Source organism: Periplaneta americana, chromosome 16 (genome assembly GCF_040183065.1).
Source record: "Periplaneta americana isolate PAMFEO1 chromosome 16, P.americana_PAMFEO1_priV1, whole genome shotgun sequence".
Classification (NCBI taxonomy): Eukaryota; Metazoa; Arthropoda; class Insecta; order Blattodea; family Blattidae; genus Periplaneta; species Periplaneta americana.
In genome coordinates, this window is record NC_091132.1 from 166,694,490 (window position 1) to 166,715,188 (window position 20,699).

General features: G+C 35.9%; 1 protein-coding gene and 1 non-coding gene across 13 annotated transcripts in view; one reads left to right on the plus strand and one right to left on the minus strand.

Annotated features, from left to right (window-relative positions):
- Nucleotides 1-1,705: 1,705 nt before the first annotated feature.
- LOC138691804 (zinc finger protein 664-like) overlaps nt 1,706-20,699 on the minus strand; it is a 113,184-nt gene continuing 94,190 nt past the window's right edge. For 5 of the 12 annotated variants that reach the window (XM_069814237.1, XM_069814236.1, XM_069814238.1 and 2 more), the window contains 2 exons: nt 15,419-15,556; nt 1,706-2,986 (listed from right to left, as the gene is read on the minus strand). Coding sequence is in view for 5 of the 12 variants with exons in the window: in XM_069814243.1 (XP_069670344.1) it covers nt 2,122-2,986; nt 11,863-11,936; nt 15,419-15,556 (1,077 nt within the window). In the remaining 7 variants the exon portion in view is untranslated. Of the gene's footprint in view, nt 2,987-11,862; nt 11,937-15,418; nt 15,557-20,699 lie in introns of all 12 variants that reach the window. The other 7 variants (XM_069814250.1, XM_069814243.1, XM_069814244.1 and 4 more) reach the window with 2 other exon arrangements.
- TRNAY-AUA (transfer RNA tyrosine (anticodon AUA)) lies at nt 14,871-14,942 on the plus strand. The gene has a single exon. It is a non-coding gene; the product is annotated as a tRNA-Tyr (tRNA).

Below are 20,699 nucleotides of genomic sequence, written 5' to 3' on the forward strand. Positions count from 1 at the left end.
AAATCACCCATACTGTTTAATTTATACATTGACCAAGTCATTATTGAATGGCTCGATTCTATTAGAAAAGTTTATAAAACTGATTTAACAAGTCTCTTATTCGACGACGATCAAATAGTACTTATTTGAGTGTATCAGAAGTCTCTCCAGAAATAGTAAAAGAGCTATAGAACATAGCCTGAAGTTATAATCTAATCATATCTCCAACAAAAACAAAAATTTTACCTGTTCAGGGTAAAACTCAACTATGATGTAAAATTTTTAGTTAATAATAGTACATTAGAACAAGTTACAAATTCCAATTCTTTATTCTGTATATTTATTGTCATATTCTTTTAGAGATGCAGATGTTTCCAATTTGTTTACTAGTCTCAGTATTGTGTTTCTTTGGGGGGATTACGAACACCAAATTCTCGCTGTAATCCAGTATTGCTTCACAAGGAAGAGCCGTTGATTTAATGTGTACTGCATTTCAGCGACAAAATGTCGAAAAACAGCTGCCAACAGTAAGGCATAAATAATAAATATCCGCGCATCTCGTGACAGGGAAACAAAACTTCTGCTAATTTGACGTTAAAAACTGGTCATTAAGTGAATTTTCAGCCGAATAAATAAAGAATTTTCAACATTTCCTATAGAGATTAGTAATCTCCCAAAAATACCTATTATACATTTGGGGTGTAACAAATCGTGGATAGCATCATTCCGTTTGAAATAAATAAAGAATTTTATTTTATTTAAGTAGGTTATTTTACGACGCTGTATCAATATTTTCGGTTATTTAGCGTCTCAATGAGGTGGAGGTGATCATGCCGGTGAAATGAATCCGGGGTCCAGCACCGAAAGTTACGCAGCATTTGCTCAAATTGGGATCAGAGAAAACCCCGGAAGTAGGTAACTTGTCCCGACCAGGATTCAAGCCTGGCCACCTGGTTTTGCGGCCAGATGCGCTAACCGTTACTCCACAGGTGTGGACTATAAATAGAGAAAGAAAGGTGTTAGTTCTATATAAATCACTCCGTATAATAATATTAATATAAAGTTCCACTCTGCACTGGGCATGACTGCCTAGCTGAACACCTCCATCGTTTTGGCTTACTACCAGACCCAAAATGTATCTTGTGTGATCTACAAGAAGATATGAACAGGGACCATCTACTTCGCAGTCCAAACTTAACCAAAGCGAAAGAGTGTGACCAATACTGAAAGGCGAGGAACTTAATGAGTCAATGAAGGGAAATTTCTACTCTTTTTCCATTCTTTGTCTTTTTTTTTTTTTTAATACTGAAGTTGTTTTGAGGTCAGAGATGTAAATCTCAGTACCTGTCATTGGAAAATAAATATTAATAATGATAGGGTAATTGTGAATTGTAGGAACGCCACTTCTTACTTTTTTAAAAATCGCTGAAATAAACTATAAAACGAAAGTATTCAAACAAAAAAAATCGTGTTCGAAGATTGAATTTGTGTATTTTTGGTCCAGGGAGCATCCGCTTTTTAGTGCAAAGATAATTCGTTTGGCGTGTTTCTTAATTGAAATTATGAAGTGGCGTTCCTGTGCTTCACATTTAATTAATATAATGGATTTGTTTTTCATTTGTAGCATTGAAAAAATACGATTGAAGACGTATATAAACAAACGTGTAATGGCATTTATACATAGAATCGCTATATGATGATTTTTGTTAAGATCTTGTAATAGAGCTCCACTTTCATGGAATTTATTAGGGGAAATTATATTGTTAAATTAGTAGGTTAGGCATGACGTTACAAACTATTACAATGAATTATCCAAATTTTAATTTACATAATATAATTTATTATATCAAACACAACCTTATAAGCAATTGAAGTCGAACGAACACGTAATGTCACTTCCAGTTAATGGTTTTGTGACCTTCCTCTCACACTTCGTAGGTGTACAATTAATTCTTAAAGTCAAAGATCTTGTTGGGTTTTTCAGAATAACACACCAGAGCAACAGAATGTTAATGTTTTAATTTGTGTGTAGACATATATTCAGTATAGTGTCCTGGTAACGGAGAAACTATTTACTCACAATCATACTATTGCTTATTCCCTTGCCTGTTGGCATGCATTACCACATAACCGGATTGAATTCTAGACAGTATGTTGGCGTGCATGCCTGTTTAAGTATGAAAAGCGTGTAAAACACTTACCACATAAATCACATTTGAACGGTTTGTTTCCAGTATGCAGGCGTTTGTGCATGTTTAAGTTTCCAGACTGCGAAAAACGAAGTCCACAAACATCACATTTGAATGGTTTAACGCCAGTATGCTCGCGGGCATGGATCTTTAAATTTCCTGATTGCGTGAAATTTTTACCACAAATCTTGCACGTGAATGGCTTCTCGCCAGTGTGTACGCGTACATGCCTTCTCAGACTACTAGATCCCAAGAAGCTCTTTTCACACACATGACATTTGAAAGGCTTTTCGCCCGTGTGCATACGTTCATGGGCTCTTAGATTGCTCGAAACAGTGAAAGACTTGCCACAAACATTACATTTGAATGGTTTCTCACCTGTGTGCACACGTAAATGCTCTCTGAGACTGCCAGCTAACGTGAAAACTTTATCGCATACATCGCATTTAAATGGTTTTTCGCCTGTGTGCGCTAGCAAATGTCTTCTCAGAGAACCAGACAACGGAAAACACTTACCACAAATATTGCACTTCAATGTCTTGTCACCCGTATGAGTTCGCATGTGGCATATTAGAGACGAGGAAGTAGCTAGAACTTTACCACAAACATTACATTTATTTGTACTGTCGCCTGTTTCACTATAAGTCTGTGTCTTCAAGTTGTCTCCAGTAATGAACAAGCTGTCATAATTAGAAGTTTCAATTGAACTTTCACTGATAGTTTTCTTGGAGGACAGAGAATGGTTTGGATGCATAAGCTCTTCATAATCAATATCGGTGCATTCAGATGAAACAGTACTGTCTTGGATAACTGCAATACTAAGATGAAAATACGGATCAGCGTAACAGTGAATGTGGTTAAAACAAAATAAAGTATGCATAACCAACATTAAAATCTAAAACATGTTAAATTATATAAAAAGAGTTAGAAGCAGACATAATGCTTTCATTAATTGCATTGTGAAGAATTGCTGAATTTTGCAACACTATTTTACTATTTTATATCACCAGCATTTTTAATGTTTCAGGAGTCACTTGCGATTTGAAGTACAAGTAGTTTTATAATAAGCAAATTGTAGAAGGTGATCACAAATAAAATTGAATTTGAGAGAAAGGCTGTTCCATAAGAAGAGAACGGTGATGCTACGGTCTTTACAGGGTTTCAGGGGCCGATGACAGATATAGTGGCAACATTTGTATCAGAGGATAGAGTATCTACCAAAGTTTCGCACATACTTTGCAGATGTTCCATATGCCCACTGTTGGTGATGCGGTAGACATCAATTCTATAGTCCAGTTCCTGCCATAGGCCTATACATCCTAACATCTCATGTTAGATACCAGCGACTGCATGTGTAATTCTCTCTCGCAGCTGTGCTAAATCATGTGGCAAAGGGGGAACGAACACATGACCTTTGACATAACCCCATGAAGAATAATCACATGGAGTTAAGTTAGATGACCTCAGAGTCCATGGAAGAAGAGGAAAATCAACTCGCGAAGCATGTCCAATCGAATGATGTGGAATTCTAGCATCGAGGTACTCACGGATATAATGATGAAAATGAGGTGGAGCCCCATCTTGCTGATATATAAAGTTCTGACTATTTGCCTCTAATTGTGGCATCAGCCACTGGTCAAACATGTCCATGTACAATGGACTGGTAAATGTTTGCTCCATAAAAAATAGACCATAAACTTCTGTAAAAGAAACAGCATTGGTAATTTGTAAGAAATCGTCGTTGTACCATCACAACGGACTCGGATTTACCAAACTGTAACACCCAAAACGACTTTTGATCGCCAGTGAACGCCATGTTTAATCAACTGTTATGATTGCCCTCCAGTGGTAAAATTTACAACTACGATATAGTGGCTATTACGAATACAAACTTTAAATGTCTTTTCTTTTTTATTTTATTAGGTTATTTTAAGACGCTTAATCAAGATCTTAGGTTATTTAGCGTCTCAATGAGATGAAGGTGATAACGCCAGTGCAATGAGTCCGGAGTCCGGCACAGATAGTTATCCAGCATTTGCTTGTATTGGGTTGAAGGAAAACCCCGGAAAAAACTTCAACCAGGAAACTCACCCCAACAGGAATCGAACCTGGAGCACTAGGTTTTGCGGCGAGACGCGCTAATCGTTACACGTGCGGACACTTTGAATGATACTCTATCTTCTGATACAAATGTTTTCGCTATATATGTCATGGTTACTGATCTACAGATCCCCGAAACCCAGGAAAGACATTCGAATCGCCCTGTATTAAATGTAATACAAATATAATTAATATTTTATGGTATTAAATGGAAAATGAATCCTAAATTAAATGCCAAAATGAAAAATAAAATATTAAAACATTGCGACACCGCTAACAGAAGAGAGGAGAGCAGAGTTATTGTAAAAAGAGGTAAATGCGAATTCAGTGGATAATGAAAAGTTAGTAAGAACAAATGTGAAGTATTTTTACTGCAGTCGTTATTCGAGAAAAACAAATATTTTAGCAAAAGAAACAATTAATAATAATAATAATAATAATAATAATAATAATAATAATAATAACAGTACAGTAGGCCTAACCTAATAGCATTGGTAGTAATAGTGAAAATAACAATAATAATAATAATAATAATAATAATAATAATAATAATAATAATAGTACAGTAGGCCTAACCTAATAGCATTAGTAGTAATAGTGAAAATAACAATAATAATAATAATAATAATAATAATAATAATAATAATAATAATAATAATAATATATATACCTAGATGACAGATTTACAGTGCATAAATTGTGAAGAATTACAGACATCAAAGCAAATGTGTATGCCCTAAATGGAAGAAATAACATTTATTTCAGGGCATTTCGTCCAATACATTACGTCTATAGACAACATGACAGCAGATATTAGGGCAATAGACTATATGCCCACGCATAATACACAGACATGTCGTCCATAAAATATTCGACAAAATATAATTTCGCGCATGGAACATTTAACAAAATGACATTTCGTCTGTCTCCTGCATAACAACAGCTTTCAGGTTTTCTATGTACAACGTTGCTCGGCAACTGTTAATTTTATAGTTATATTCAAAGGATTTCTACCTACATCATTGTTCGACAAGTGTTTACTTTATAGTTATATTGAAAGGATTTCTACCTACATCATTGCTCGGCAACTGTTCACTATATAGTTATATTCAAAGGCTTTCTACCTACATCGTTGCTCGGCAACTGTTCACTTTATAGTTATACTCAAAGGCTTTCTACCTACATCATTGCTCGGCAACTGTTCACTTTATAGTTATATTCAAAGACTTTCTACCTACATCATTGCTCGGCAACTGTTCACTTTATAGTTATACTCAAAGGCTTTCTGCCTATGTCGTTGCTCGGCAACTGTTCACTTTATAGTTATACTCAAAGGCTTTCTGCCTACATCATTGCTCGGCAACTGTTCACTATATAGTTATATTCAAAGGCTTTCTACCTACATCGTTGCTCGGCAACTGTTCACTTTATAGTTATACTCAAAGGCTTTCTACCTACATCATTGCTCGGCAACTGTTCACTTTATAGTTATATTCAAAGACTTTCTACCTACATCATTGCTCGGCAACTGTTCACTTTATAGTTATACTCAAAGGCTTTCTGCCTATGTCGTTGCTCGGCAACTGTTCACTTTATAGTTATACTCAAAGGCTTTCTGCCTACATCACTGCTCGGCAACTGTTCACTTTATAGTTATATTCAAAGACTTTCTACCTACATCATTGCTCGGCAACTGTTCACTTTATAGTTATACTCAAAGGCTTTCTGCCTATGTCGTTGCTCGGCAACTGTTCACTTTATAGTTATACTCAAAGGCTTTCTGCCTACATCACTGCTCGGCAACTGTTCACTTTATAGTTATATTCAAAGACTTTCTACCTACATCATTGCTCGGCAACTGTTCACTTTATAGTTATATTCAAAGACTTTCTACCTACATCATTGCTCGGCAACTGTTCACTTTATAGTTATACTCAAAGGCTTTCTGCCTACATCGTTGCTCGGCAACTGTTCACTTTATAGTTATACTCAAAGGCTTTCTACCTACATCATTGCTCGGCAACTGTTCACTTTATAGTTATACTCAAAGGCTTTCTGCCTACATCATTGCTCGGCAACTGTTCACTTTATAGTTATACTCAAAGGCTTTCTACCTACATCATTGCTCGGCAACTGTTCACTTTATAGTTATACTCAAAGGCTTTCTGCCTACATCGTTGCTCGGCAACTGTTCACTTTATAGTTATATTCAAAGGCTTTCTACCCACATCGTTGCTCGGCAACTGTTCACTTTATAGTTATATTCAAAGGCTTTCTACCTACATCATTGCTCGGCAACTGTTCACTTTATAGTTACATTCAAAGGCTTTCTACCTACAACGTTGCTCGGCAACTGTTCACTTTATAGTTATATTCAAAGGCTTTCTACCTACATAATTGCTCGGCAACTGTTCACTTTATAGTTATTTTCAAAGGCTTTGTACCTACATCGTTGCTCGGCAACTGTTCACTTTATAGTTATATTCAAAGGCTTTCTACCTACAACGTTGCTCGGCAACTGTTCACTTTGTATTATATTCAAAGGCTTTCTACCTACAACGTTGCTCAGCAACTGTTAACTTTAGTTATATTCAAACGCTCTGTACCTACAACATTGCTCAGCAACTGTTCATTTTATAGTTTTATTCAAAGGCTTTCTACCTAAAATGTTGCTAGGCAACTGTTCACTTTACAGTTATATTCAAAGACTTTCTACCTACAATGTTGCTCGGCAACTGTTCACATTACTAAATTCGGAAAGTTATATTTACGTTACTAAATCCCACAAGTGAAGGCAGGGGTCACAATAAACCGAGAATGGAAATATTGTTAAAATAAATGTATTTAAATGTGAGCATTCACAATTAACATGAAGCTTGACAGAGCCTGGGAATGGGAACGTGAAAATTAACTGTGAATGCTCACATTTATATACATTTATTTTAATAATATTTCGGTTCACGTTCTCGTTGTCGTTCCCGGTTTACTGTGGAAAATAAGAGAGAGAGACAGAGAGAGAGAAGGAGGAAGAGGGAGAGGGGACGGAGACGCGGGAGGGAGAGAAGAGAGGGAGGGATGGATGGAGGGAGGGAGGGGAAGGAAGATAGAGAGATAAATATATATGCAGGGATGGTGAAATTTGTACGTTGGCCACATTGTTAACCTTCAGTCAGCTGTTCATAGTGCAATGTACATACTGTATATTACGATTTTTTTTAATATTATCTTCAAAATATACTATCGTACAAAAAATACTGTATGATATACGTTTGTGAAGTACATCATAAAATCTCGGAAATTGAAAAACGAGAAAACTCGCTCTGCATGTTTTTCAAATTTTTACTTGCTTTTGTAACAAACACATCTCAACTTTGTATCATAATATACTATTGAACAGACAAGCGATTAAAATGGTAAATGGCATAAATGAAAAGCATGAGATCCATCGTTGCATCCCCTTGTCGCGAATTTCAAGAAATCCACGTCAAAAAACACTTTTAACCCTTCGTTACTCGCGTTAAATTCCGTAACGCCAGTACTCACCTGGATTACAATGGTAATCCACATTTGTTTTTGTTTACAGACAAGGTTTAAACATTGGAATTAGATTTAAATGTTAAGAAATATATTGTTTTCAGTTATTACAGTAATAAGAATAGATATGGTACGCATAACGGAACGTATTAAATATAAATATTAATAATGAAATTGATAGTACACAAATTGCATTCAAGTGACATGTTTGCATAATATTTCAACACTGGTCGTGTCTTTGAGTCATAATTTATTGTTGCATCATAGTTATGAGTTAGTTCACTATCATCATAATTATGTAGGTTATCTAGCATTGTTGCTCACTCGATGTTTGAAGGTCATCTGAACTCTTGATCTCTCTTAATCTCTCCCACGGGAAACGCAAGTTCACTACTGCTGACCTTACTTACGTCATATTTGATAACCGAATACCTCACTCAGGGGTGTAGCAATGAAAAAATTCAGGGATGTAACAATCATTCTCACTTCACTTGTAATATTTTACAGATGTTTTTGTGTATTGTAAGAAGGATATTGATGCACTTTCATGTTTATGTTTGCATTTCACACTTTACACACGTGAGTCTAATCTACATCTGATTCAATTATCTGAGTAGGCCTATGCATTTCTTCTACACAGTTCAAACAAATTACATCTGAATGAGTAGGACAAATTCTCTTCAAGCACTGGGAACAAGATTGTCTTGTGCTCTTGTTTCTTGTTCTACCACACATGTAGCATCTACCAATACCTTCTGGCCGTGTTCCTTCTTCTTGACCTGTTTGTGGAATACCTAACAGTTGCTCTCCTCTTCTCTTTATTTCTCTTGGAATTGTCTGTTGGGTGATACGCTCGGAAATTAGTGGCTTCATTAGGTCCAGAGCAAGGGTTTTTAGGAAGTTTTTCCGTAGAATTTTTTGTTTGTTTGCAGAATAAACAACAAGAGCATTGACACCTGCTATGTTTAGTAAGTCAAAGAAAATAGTCAGAGGCCAGCGGCGTGAATTTCTGCTTAAATCATAGGCTGAGCATAACTGGTCCAGGACATCCACAGCACATTTAGTTCTATTATAAAAAGATATTATTTCAGGCTTCTGGCTTCCTCCTGTTTCCTCATCCATTGCCTTATCATAATGCATGGTTGATAATGCTAACACTGTTTTGTTTTTCTTTGGTACATACGAAATAATTGTGCAGTTTTCATTGAATCCAAACAATGTACTGTTAACTTCCTTGTCTTGAGTAGTTGTGAAATGAGGAGGGATTTCTCTTTTGTTTTTTTTCAAGGTTCCTACAAGTGTAATTTTGTCATTTTCTAGAAGATCTAAACACAGAGGTATGCTCGTGAACCAGTTATCGGTGGTCACATTTCTTCCTGTTCCTTTGATGGGATGAACCAGCCTCTTCACCACTGCATGTGCACTGTTACTTTGGTGAAATGGACCATCTGGTTGAATACCAGCATAAATTTCCAAGTTATGAGTGTAATATGTTTTCACATCCACCATAGCAAAAATTTTGATCCCATATTTTGCTGGTTTAGTAGGTATATACACTTTCATGGGACATCGTCCTCTGAATGCAACCAACTGCTCGTCTATAGTTACATATTCGCTTGGAATGTAGCACCTTTGTGAATTCTGAACAAATAACTCGAACACTTCACGTACAGCAGCCAGTTTATCAATTTCTTTCCTTTCCTGCCTGTCATGAATGTTATCAAAGCGTAGACATCGTAACAAAAATTGGAATCTATTGTAGGTCATAGTCAGGTAAATTGACTCTATACCTGTTCCATTTTTATCCCATAGTTCTCTTACGTTCAGTCTTCCCGATTTCAAAGCACCGGCAAGATACAAAATACCTAAGAGTGCTCGAATTTCAACGTCATTTGTTAATTTGCAATCCCTGTCAAGTCCGTAATTACGCTTCACTTTTTCAATATAAATATTAGTACACCTTACTATTACATTGATTATTGTCTGATCAATAAAGCAGTCAAAACACTCTGTGTGTGTCCGCGCATTTTTTGCAGCTCTTTTAGGGCCCGGTAAATGAATCACTATATTTTGTGCTCTTCTTCTCCCTCGTAGAGATACTGGTTCTTCCTGCCAAATTGTAGTGTTGTCTCTTCCCGTATAGCAGTTTCCATCATTTATAGACATTAGTCTTTCATCACCATCACCATAATCATCATCCTCCTCCTCATTGTCTTGTTCTGAATTAGAATCGTGAACTTCATTCAAAAGATCTTCTTTGTTGCTTTCATCATCACTTTCATTTTCAATGCCAACATCCAGATCTTCATCTAGCCACTTGCAAATATTGCTTGTATTTTCCGTACCCATTGGAGCCAACTACAAAGAGGATGGAACGATATCACACACTTTTTTCATAAAGTTCCTGCATTGCATCACTCATAACCATATAAAAACTATTACACTTACCTGAGCAAGAAACTGACGTCAGTACTCGCGTGGATTACAATGGTAATCCACTCGGAAAAACTGCGTATAACTTGATAAAACTCCGTATAACTTTCCAAAGCGTTGCGACAAATACGTCTAAACACCAGTAATGCCTCACTTAGACTGTGACGAGAAATTGCATTGACGCTCAGCTACGCAGTGCTGCAGGCGGTGACGTAATACAGGATTAAATATCAGTGGATTACTATTGTAATCCACGCGAGTACTGAAGGGTTAAAGGAGTGGACAGGAATAAGTCATGTATGTAATATGAGTGAATAGGATGGGATTTGCAAAAAGACAGCAACCAACGTGACAGAATTTCACGTATATAGTCCGGGTCAGCTTACTTCATACCAAAAGGGTGAAACCTAACCATTTTCCCCCCATTCTTACATATGGTAGTGGTTTTTGGTGATTTTCTAGTTTGCAGGCTGAATTTTCTTTTTCCAACTTCGTTTCGAATTTCGATATTGACAAATAATACAAATGGTACCATAGTGATTTTGTAACTGTTATGTTGGCATCTGAGACGGACGCTGTTGGTACTGGAGTTCCATAAAATTAAAATTGTAGTACATTTCTGAGCCAGTTACTGGATGCTAGTAAAATTTGAACATACTAATAATTAATAAATATTAGTATTAATAATAATTCATAATAGTTATTTTATATGTTGCGTTGTGGTTATAATTCAAGATATATAGTCAGGTAAGTGTAAATAAATATAACATTTATTTATTTTATTAGGTTATTTTACGACGCTGTATCAACATCTAGATTATTTAGCGTCTGAATAAAATGAAGGTCATAATGCCAGTGAAATGAGTACGGGGTTCAGCATAAATAAATACAACATACTTGGGTATGATAATGCAGGTGGGTAATCGATAGAAATACCATTTCTCATTTTAAAGAATTTCTTTCGTGTTTATATTTTTATTACAAGAATATCAAAAAGAGGATAAAGCATGGCAGCAACGCCACCAAGAAAGCATAAAGTGTGTTGTGAGAGTTGGGATAACTTCCCGTACTGGCATTTTGTTCTTTCAGAATTAACCGAAGAAGATAATGAAAGATATGTTCACGGAGGCAGCAATTATAACTAGAACAGCAAAATTATTATGAGTAAGTATTCTTAAGCATACATTTCACGGTGATATTCAGTTTTCATAGTTAGTACTAATAATTTTATGTGGTAAAACAATGAATTGTTTAGTCAAACAAATGAATTTTATATTGCCAGACAAAATAACTAACATGTTGACCCCTTTCTCGTATAGTTTCACTTCGAAAACATGTTACAAATTATTGGATTAGGTATTTAGAATAAACTGCCAACATAAAGGTAAAGTACAGTAAATAAATAAGTCATTCAGTACGTAGGATTGTGTGGTATCTGGTAACAACTGCAACACTGACATGATGGCAATATTTGCTGTTTAGGAATTGTTATTACGTGACCCTCAATATAAATGTTTGAAAGACTAAGAAGAAAAAATAAAGCTAAAGAAATAGCAAAGCATGATGGCACTTAAAATAGTTTAAAATTGTTGCAGCAGTAGTAATAATAGTAGCACAAAATACTTACCTCCCCTCCTCCTCCTCTGACTTTATTTTCCTATTCAGCTCGTTCTTTCGTAAATTCAAGTCACAGGAATTTTCCTGAAAATTTAGAATAAAAGTAAAACAAGGATATGAAGGACATTATTCGAAGAACCAGTCCACAGAGCTTTGTGCTAGAGACAAGAATCTAACAGTTTATAAGTCATATTTTTAATTAAAGTTCATAAATATACAACAATAAGCAGCAATGACGTACAATCTTTGACAGTAAAGTGATAAAATGTAACTAGAGCCATGAAAAGATGAGCTTATAACACTTTCATCACCAACTTAATGAACAAGGTCAAGTGAAAGTTGAGTCGGTTGACGTTTTTAGAATATTTCTCACTGTACAAATTACTGGAGCAAACTGAATTTGTATCACCTACTATTCGTCTTTGTATTTCGCACGATAGGTCGCCAAATGTTCGGTAACGATGTCCAAAAAAATTATTACATTATAATTGCTCTCCACTATGATTGATGAAAAAATGAATATAGTGAAATGAAAGTGCAAACAAAACAGTTCCCTAACTGCAAATGTCGACAGGAATCCTGTTGGACATTAAACGCCAGTAAGACAGGTCGGGAAAACACGCCTCGAAAACTGCGTTCTGCCGTTCATTTTATGTTCGTAACTATGTGAGAACTAAACTGATCAAGACATTTCACTTGTCGATTGATCGATGGTGACGAGGTCAATGAAATAAACGCGAAAACAAAAATGAACTAGTTCAAACTGCTCCCTGATGTTTCAAAAAGTTCACTGCTATGGAGTATCGGTTAGCATGTCTGACCATGGAAAAGTAGGCCAGGGTTCAAACCCTGGTTGGAACAAGTTATCTCGTAGAGGTTTTTTTCCGGGGCTTTCCCCCAATCAAATACGAAGAAATGCTGGGTAACTTTCGGCATTGAATCCTGGACTCATTTCACAGGCATTATCGCCTCCATCTCATTCAGACGCTATACATTTAAAATGTTTCGAAATTCAAACATTAACAAAATCATAATTAGAGATGAGTGCAACTGGAGGAAAAGGCATCTCAAGAAGAATAAAACAAGCCCAAAACTACCGCTTTGAAGTGCAGGAGTCAGCGTAGACAGCATGAAAGTCCAGTGGTTTCTGTGTATGCAGATGGTAAGACATGTCATTACAACCATCTAGAGCAGTTCAAACACTGAATCTGGATACTGTATAAAACGAGATGGGGAGAAATGGTCACCAGGTCCCAGTGGTGTCCATGGAGAAAGAACAGTCTGTGCATAGCGTTGCCACTAGCTGCCCCAAGACTGCACAGAGACCAGAGTGTCGAAAAATATTAATTAGAGCAATGTGTGGCAGCATCAACATCATCTGATTCAGGTCTATCGAGATCAAAGACATGCCGAGTGGTTATGACACAGCAGGTACAACGGGAACACAAACAATCAATTGACTGATTCATTCATTCATTCAAAAAAGGAAGAGGACTTAATTTATCTAGAGAAAATCAAAACTCGAGTGGGATTTAATTGACTATTACACAATTAGAAGAAAGTATATAAAGATTAAAAGAAATGAAGTATTCTAATACAATAAAAAAATAATTGACTTCCTAAAATTCTGTTTCACTATCGCAAAGTATATATTTAGTACTGTAAAGAATTTGTAGCTTGAAATGTTGGAAAACAAAGAAACAAATGCTAGGGAAGTTATAAAAATAAATAGTAGGAAAGCGATAAAATTGTAGCAATAAACAGCCATGATTGGTTGAAACACATCCTTTCGTACCGTTTTATTGGTCATAAAAGTAGTAGTAGTAGTAGTAGTAGTAGTAGTAGTAGTAGTAGTAGTAGTAGTAGTAGTAGTAGTAGTAAAAGTGTAATAGTCACCTCAAAAAAAAAAAGTATATACCTCGTAATGTGCAACCTGTAATAAGCTATACTGCATGAATGCTATATAAATTTGGCGATAAAATGCATTCGATTTGATGCATTTCTTTAAAACTTGCACTGCGTTTTTCATGTTTAGTTCCCTTTTTTTTTTTTTTTTTTTAGCATACGCTTTTCAAAATTTACAGTGCCGTTTCTATGTTTTTAATTGCATTTTTTGGCTATCTATTTTAAGTATTACAAATGCCTAAACATCAGGACTCTAGGTTCATAAGTGTCTTTAGTGTAAGAAAGATTACACTAATATCTCCTGAAACGGTAGCACTCTACACATACCTACCAGAGTATTACTGTCATCTCATTTCTATACGGTTTTGATTTTGCAGGAAATATAAACCTTGCTCTATTTAAAAAGAAAAGTTATGATGGAAAAACATTAATTTGCTATAATTCTCATAAACATGTATATTATTCACTCGAGAGCCCCTTAAATTTCGTGGTAATAGCACTGCAATAACATCAGTCATTTGGAAGATATTAAAAATGATGATGTCAGATGCCTCATTCTCTATATGATGATCTTGCATGTAGCCAAAATTAACGAGAAATGTTTAAATGCTGAACATCAAATTGAAAGTTAAACTCATATCACAGTTTATATTTGGGATATTATGGAACAAAGAACATGTAATAAGTATATTACATACATTTTCATTGTCCCTATCATAAACCAAAAGTCGCTGTCATCGTGGATGAAAACAAATTTCTCTGTAATGAGCAGGTACAACTATACATATTATTTTAATGTACCGAAGTACATATGATATTTCCATGCAGATATTCTGAGTCATCATACTATAAAAGAGTAATGGAACTGAGAAAAATTCTCGGTAAATTAAAATAATATATATGATATGCGTAAATCACTTCGTGTTTTAAGACGGCGCTTATTCCGTCGGATCCCGGCCAACTAGTCACTCATAACGAGTGCACCTCAGCACATGTGTGGACTTCGGTCCTACGTTCATAGACATCTATGACGTAGTGCAGAGGGTGGCCACTAGAGGGAACCCAAGAGTTGGAGCTTAATCTGAGACGATTCTGTCCGACGTCGAGGTGGTATCCAGTGTGGCTTAGTGGATAAAGCATCAGCACATAGAGCTGAAAACCCGGGTTCAAATCCCGGCACTGGAGAGAATTGTTCTCCGTTCCATTACTGTTTCATCGTATGATGACCCAGAATATCTGCATGGAAACATCGTATGTACTTCGGCACATTAAAATAATATGTATGAATAGCGTAAATCACTTCGTGATTTAAGATGGCGCTTATTCCGTCGGATCCCGGCCAACTAGTCACTCATAATGAGTGCACCTCAGCACATGTGTGGACTTCGGTCCTACGTTCATAGACATCTATGACGTAGTGCAGAGGATGGCCACTAGAGGGGACCCAAGAGTTGGAGCTTAATCTGAGATGGTTCTGTCCGACGTCGGGGTGGTATCCGGTGTGGCTTAGTGGATAAAGCATCAGCACGTAGAGCTGAAAACCCGGGTTCAAATCCCGGCACTGGAGAGAATTTTTCTCCGTTCCATTACTCTTTCATCGAGCAGTTACAAGTTAAATAATGGAAGAGGAAAATTCAATGCATAGCAGGAGCTCCACTCACCTCGGCTTCACACTTCACCACGGGAAGATTATTTGGCAATATAATTTCCTCAAATTTTATCTCTGATGTAACATCATGATTGTCGTCCACACATTCCTCCTTTATCCCAGTCACATACAGATCCAATGAATTCCCTTCCTGCACAATATAGAGATAACATTTATTAATTTTGGGAAAAGTTTGTATATAATACCTAAAACAGCTGTCTCAAACATGAGTTAATTGGGCAGACCTCGCTCCTTCTGGAATAATGCTGCCCTCATGAGGGCAAGCTAGATAAACGTTTGGGTATGACATCAAACACCACATAATATGAACAGATCGAGTCAGTCACTACAATTACACATTAATGCTTTCCATTAGCATCCGTAGAGAAATGGCTCTGTCTAAAGTGGCTAGAAAATTTGAAAACTATGCGTTAAGGCAAAGTTTGGAAAAGATTATTTGTTTATGGAGAGTGGAACAAATAAGGTTGAGTGCTTGATATGTGGACAGAATGTGAATTGTAAGAAATACAATGTCAGAAAACATTACATGGTTAAACATGAATCTTAATATTCTGGCATCCAGGGAAGTGAGCATAACTATTTACTACAGCGACTGAAAGCAGCAAGACATTAAAAATTAAATGCTCAACCACTGAATTCAGAAAGCTTACTTCCTTTTTTCTTATACAGAGACCACTCACAGTATCACACGCTTATGGCTTACGTACATGCCTAACGTGAAATGTAAATACATTAATAACAAATTATGAATCAAAGGTGATGAAGATGCACGCCTTATCACAGAAGTGTTACAATCAGCGGTCTAAAGGTTAATGGTTGCATCATTCTACGATTGGGTTCCTTCGGTTTCACAATGACTAACGATGCTTTGCCCAGTGCAGTTTTAACCTTGAGACCGCTGACATAAAATCTATGCAGTAACCAAGTAACTAAGTAACAAAACTAATGACAGATTTCTAAGTAGGTCTACTTTATTTTCCCACATTAACTCCCACTGTTTATTAATAATATTATTTTATGTAATGTAGTCCTTGCAGTATAGGCTGACCAGATTCAATCGATAGAAATCTTGAAAAAGGTAGACATTGTTCGAAAAAAAGAGAACAGACAATATGTATTTAGATTTAGGCTTATTATACTTTAAATTACGTCAATATATATTTTATTACAAAATATTTACAGTACAGATTTAAGCTTATAACATACTCTAAAGTATATTAATATCTATTTTATTACAAAATAGGCCTAATTATGAAAAAACTTAATAATAATGATTTTTTAGTTAGCCACATATGAAAGTCAAGCGAATTATAATTATTAAAGAGGACTGATATTTACTTAGATTTAGACTTAGGCCTATATTATCCTTAAAATTATTTCAATATATTTTATTACAGTATACTTATGATAAAACTTAATAATATAAAATGATTTTACAGTTAACTACATATTTATGAAAGCAACAATCATAACAAGTAGGAGCAAAGACAGTTATGATTGTTGGCAAAGAGTACGTTCCGTCAATGCTGCTGCCACCTACAGGCAAATGACTTGGGAAAGGAATCAAATCAGATAATTTCAAAATATCAGGCATACAAGTTACGAAAAGGAGAACATTTCTGGATTTACTTTTAAATCTGCCCAGACCCCAGAAAAATGGATAAAAAGGAGGACATGTCCGGACAAAAGAGGGCGTCTGGTCACCCTATTTTCTATTTGTGAGACGAGGAGCTTTCGTAGATGACTCTGGGCAGACTCCATCAGGGATAGAATTTGCTTCTTCAGAATTATCCAGAAGATCAGGTGGTTTCATCAATGATTGGTGGAGTGATTTAGAGGTTCAGTGTTATTTCGCGGTAAAGTTTCAACACAGATATCTAGAGAATTGCCTGTGGGAGCCAAGTCCTTCAGAGTACAATACCTGATAACATTAACCAAGCATTAGAGGAGCGATGAGGGTGATGGAACATATACTCTCTTTCCAGCTAAAGATTGAAGTAAATGTAAATAAATGCACGTGGCCTAATGGTTTCTGATTGGCTATTGGACGCACAATGCCTTCAAGCTCATGTTTGTCATCTTCTTTCTCACATTAAAATAGTTCCTTCTAAAATAATAAAATGTATAATATACATAGAATACGAGTGAATTAAACATGCTTATAAGAACACTTTCTTACAATTTAAACAACATGTTTATATTAGTAGTTTTAGACATTGTATGATAAATCATTTTAAAGTATATTATGGCAACACGCATGCGTAACAGGCATGAAATCCCTCCCAAGGTGACCTGCAGATTCACAGAGCACATCAACACAGCTGGTATAACACAATGCGAGATTCCGTGTTGCCAACGTCAAAGAAATTTCTGTAGAATTGAATTGAAGAAATTCTCCGCTTTTCGAAGAGTAACATTTAATCATGAATTTAAAGAAAAAAAAAAGAAAATCCACTATTCCCAGTAGATAAATAAACTCTTCGATATCAACGCGCATATATATCGAACTAATGAAAATTCTTCGATATCCCTATGTTATTGAATCACCATGTCTGTCAGCACAAAATTCGTCTCCCCCTCTGCTTCTAGCGAGTGTGCGTTGCAGAACGATCACATGAGAGATGCATGCCTTGATCACGTGAAAGATGCCTTTGTGAATCCCAGACTTCGTCTTTCTCGCACCATCTGACGTCGAGGTCAATGTCCCAGTTAGAGAGAGTCGCTCGCAATAGTTTGTTCGTGGCAGACGACAATGACGTATTGTATTGTAGTAGCCTATTGTTAAGCAGTCAGTACACGAAGCGTGTGTTACAGTGTTGTGGTTTCATTGGTAATATTAATAGCAAATCATTAAATAATACAGATTTATTAACTTTATTCAAACATTTTGTCGAGTGCTAAGTGAAATGGCTGAAGCTGATCAGCCCTCTCCATCTCGTGTTATTAAGCACAAGAAAGGAAAAGGAAAACCCTTAAACAGTGGAGAAAAAACCATGATTTTAAACGTTTTCAATTCTTTATGCAATATATATCCTACTCTTGCTATTGCCGAAATTGTGAAATTAATATCAGAGTTCACTGGTGTTTCTGCCACTGGTTATCAACACAGAAGACAGTTCAGATGAACCTGAAGATTCGGATATGGAGGGGATAGAGCCGCTATCGAGTTCCGATTAATGGTATACAAGTTCACACACTGACGTAAGTAGAATATAATTATTATATTAATGACATTTTAACTTTATTAATCATGTAAGTCTTGTTATTAACCCTCTGTGAGCATTAACGGGTTAGTTTAATGAATGTGTTGTAATGTCGACTGCAATATATCAGATGGTGGCTGCCCTGCGTGCTGCTTTGGCAGCTAGCTTGCGATTGCGGAGTAATACATTTGGGTTTTGTTTACGTTTACTTCAATCTTTATTTGGAAAGAGAGTAGTTGCTAAGTAGACCTACTTTATTTTCCCACACAAATAATATAATGCTGTGTGTTACAAGTAGTCGCAAGTCCTACAGGTTGCTCTATGGCTGATACTTGCAGCACAGGCTAGAGATTATAGAAACACAAGTTTGGCAAGTGACTTTGAAAGCTGTATAGGCCAGGTTGGCTTTTAACTCTTTCATCTAAATATGAAACAAAGAAACTGCTACAAGACCAGCAAACTTGGACATATTAACAAAGAGAATTAGAGACGAAGTTCATGCCATATCAGCAGCAATGCGTGGGTATCTCATGAAAAGATTCATTGCATATGTACATGAGTGCATCAGCAGAGGCACAGGGCACTTTAAAAGAATTATTTGCAAAAAGGAATTATTTTGTTACTGTGTTAATTTCAAGGTGATTCTGTTGTTATTGTCACATGTACTACAGTACATGTAGAGTGACCAACTTCCGATCATAAAATTACAAGCGTTTGGCCACGACAAATTTTAGTCAATTTTTGGTGGGAGGGGAAGTTTGCATTCATTGATGAAATTGTTCACATTTATAATATAAAACTAGCAATTTAATATATAATAAAATTATGAGTTAAGTCATAATATTGAATACAATAATATTTTTAAATATGCACGATTATCAGTTTTAACTTATTCATATTTGTAGAGATCCAGCGGAACATTTAATTTTATTATCCCACTGTGCAAACTGAAACATTTATTTACAATCATATGTGCATAATTACACCAAAAATAACAGTATCACCAGAACTGAATTATAATCGATTGTTACCTACTAAATTGACTCTCGATATTGTCAGTTTTTTTATTGGATTATTTTACGACGCTGTATCAACATCTAGGTTATTTAGCGTCTGAATGATATGAAGGTGATAATGCCAGTGAAATGAGTCCGGGGTCCAGCACCGAAAGTTACCCAGAATTTGCTCGTATTGGGTTGAGGGAAAACCCCGGAAAAAACCTCAACCAGATAACTTGCCCTGACTGGGATTCGAACCCGGGCCACCTGATTTCGCGGCCAGACGTGTTGAACATTACTCCACAGGTGTGGACTCAATGTCAGTTTACATCTAAATATATTTGGAAATATTCTCGTTCTCTTCGAAATCTTTAACCCCTTCATTCCTTCGTACTCGTCGTATCGCTTCACTTAGCTTTCTTCCCATCATAATCTGAACACACGTTCTCGCCAGGAAACAATACCAGCCCAATGTGCCTTCTTGTACTGATTCTCTTTCACAATAGCCCTGCCAAGTGCCAAGACACTGGAATTCGCTATCTGCTAGCATCAGAGACTGTCAAAACAAAATTCAATTTAAATGCAAACTTACTAGGTACTTGGTCACTAAGTTTTACTGGTAATTGAGATTCGTTCAGATATGGCTTCATGTAAACAGGTTTTCCTTCTAGAATAATGTATTTCAATCTACGGTAATTTCATCTCTATATTATAATTTATTGTATGTTTAATTTTTACTTTAGAAAATAGTCATTTCTTTATTCGTAACTTCTCCAATAAATGGTCTTGCTTTTATTAATCAGGTGATGTTTTAGTACTTCGATTTTTATTGTAATTCAAGATGTAATTATAATTATAACTGTAATCTTAATATTATACTTCTAATATTCCGGTAAAGGGCAAGAGAAGGCCTCTATCAGGTTAAATAAATAAATACTAAATTATCAGACATTAAAAAATTTAGCGCTCATTATAGATAAAGAAAATATGGGAGAATCAAGAAGTCATTACGGGGGCAACGAAGATGGAAATACATTTGCTCAAATACGGAAGTTCCCAGAAAATACAAGAG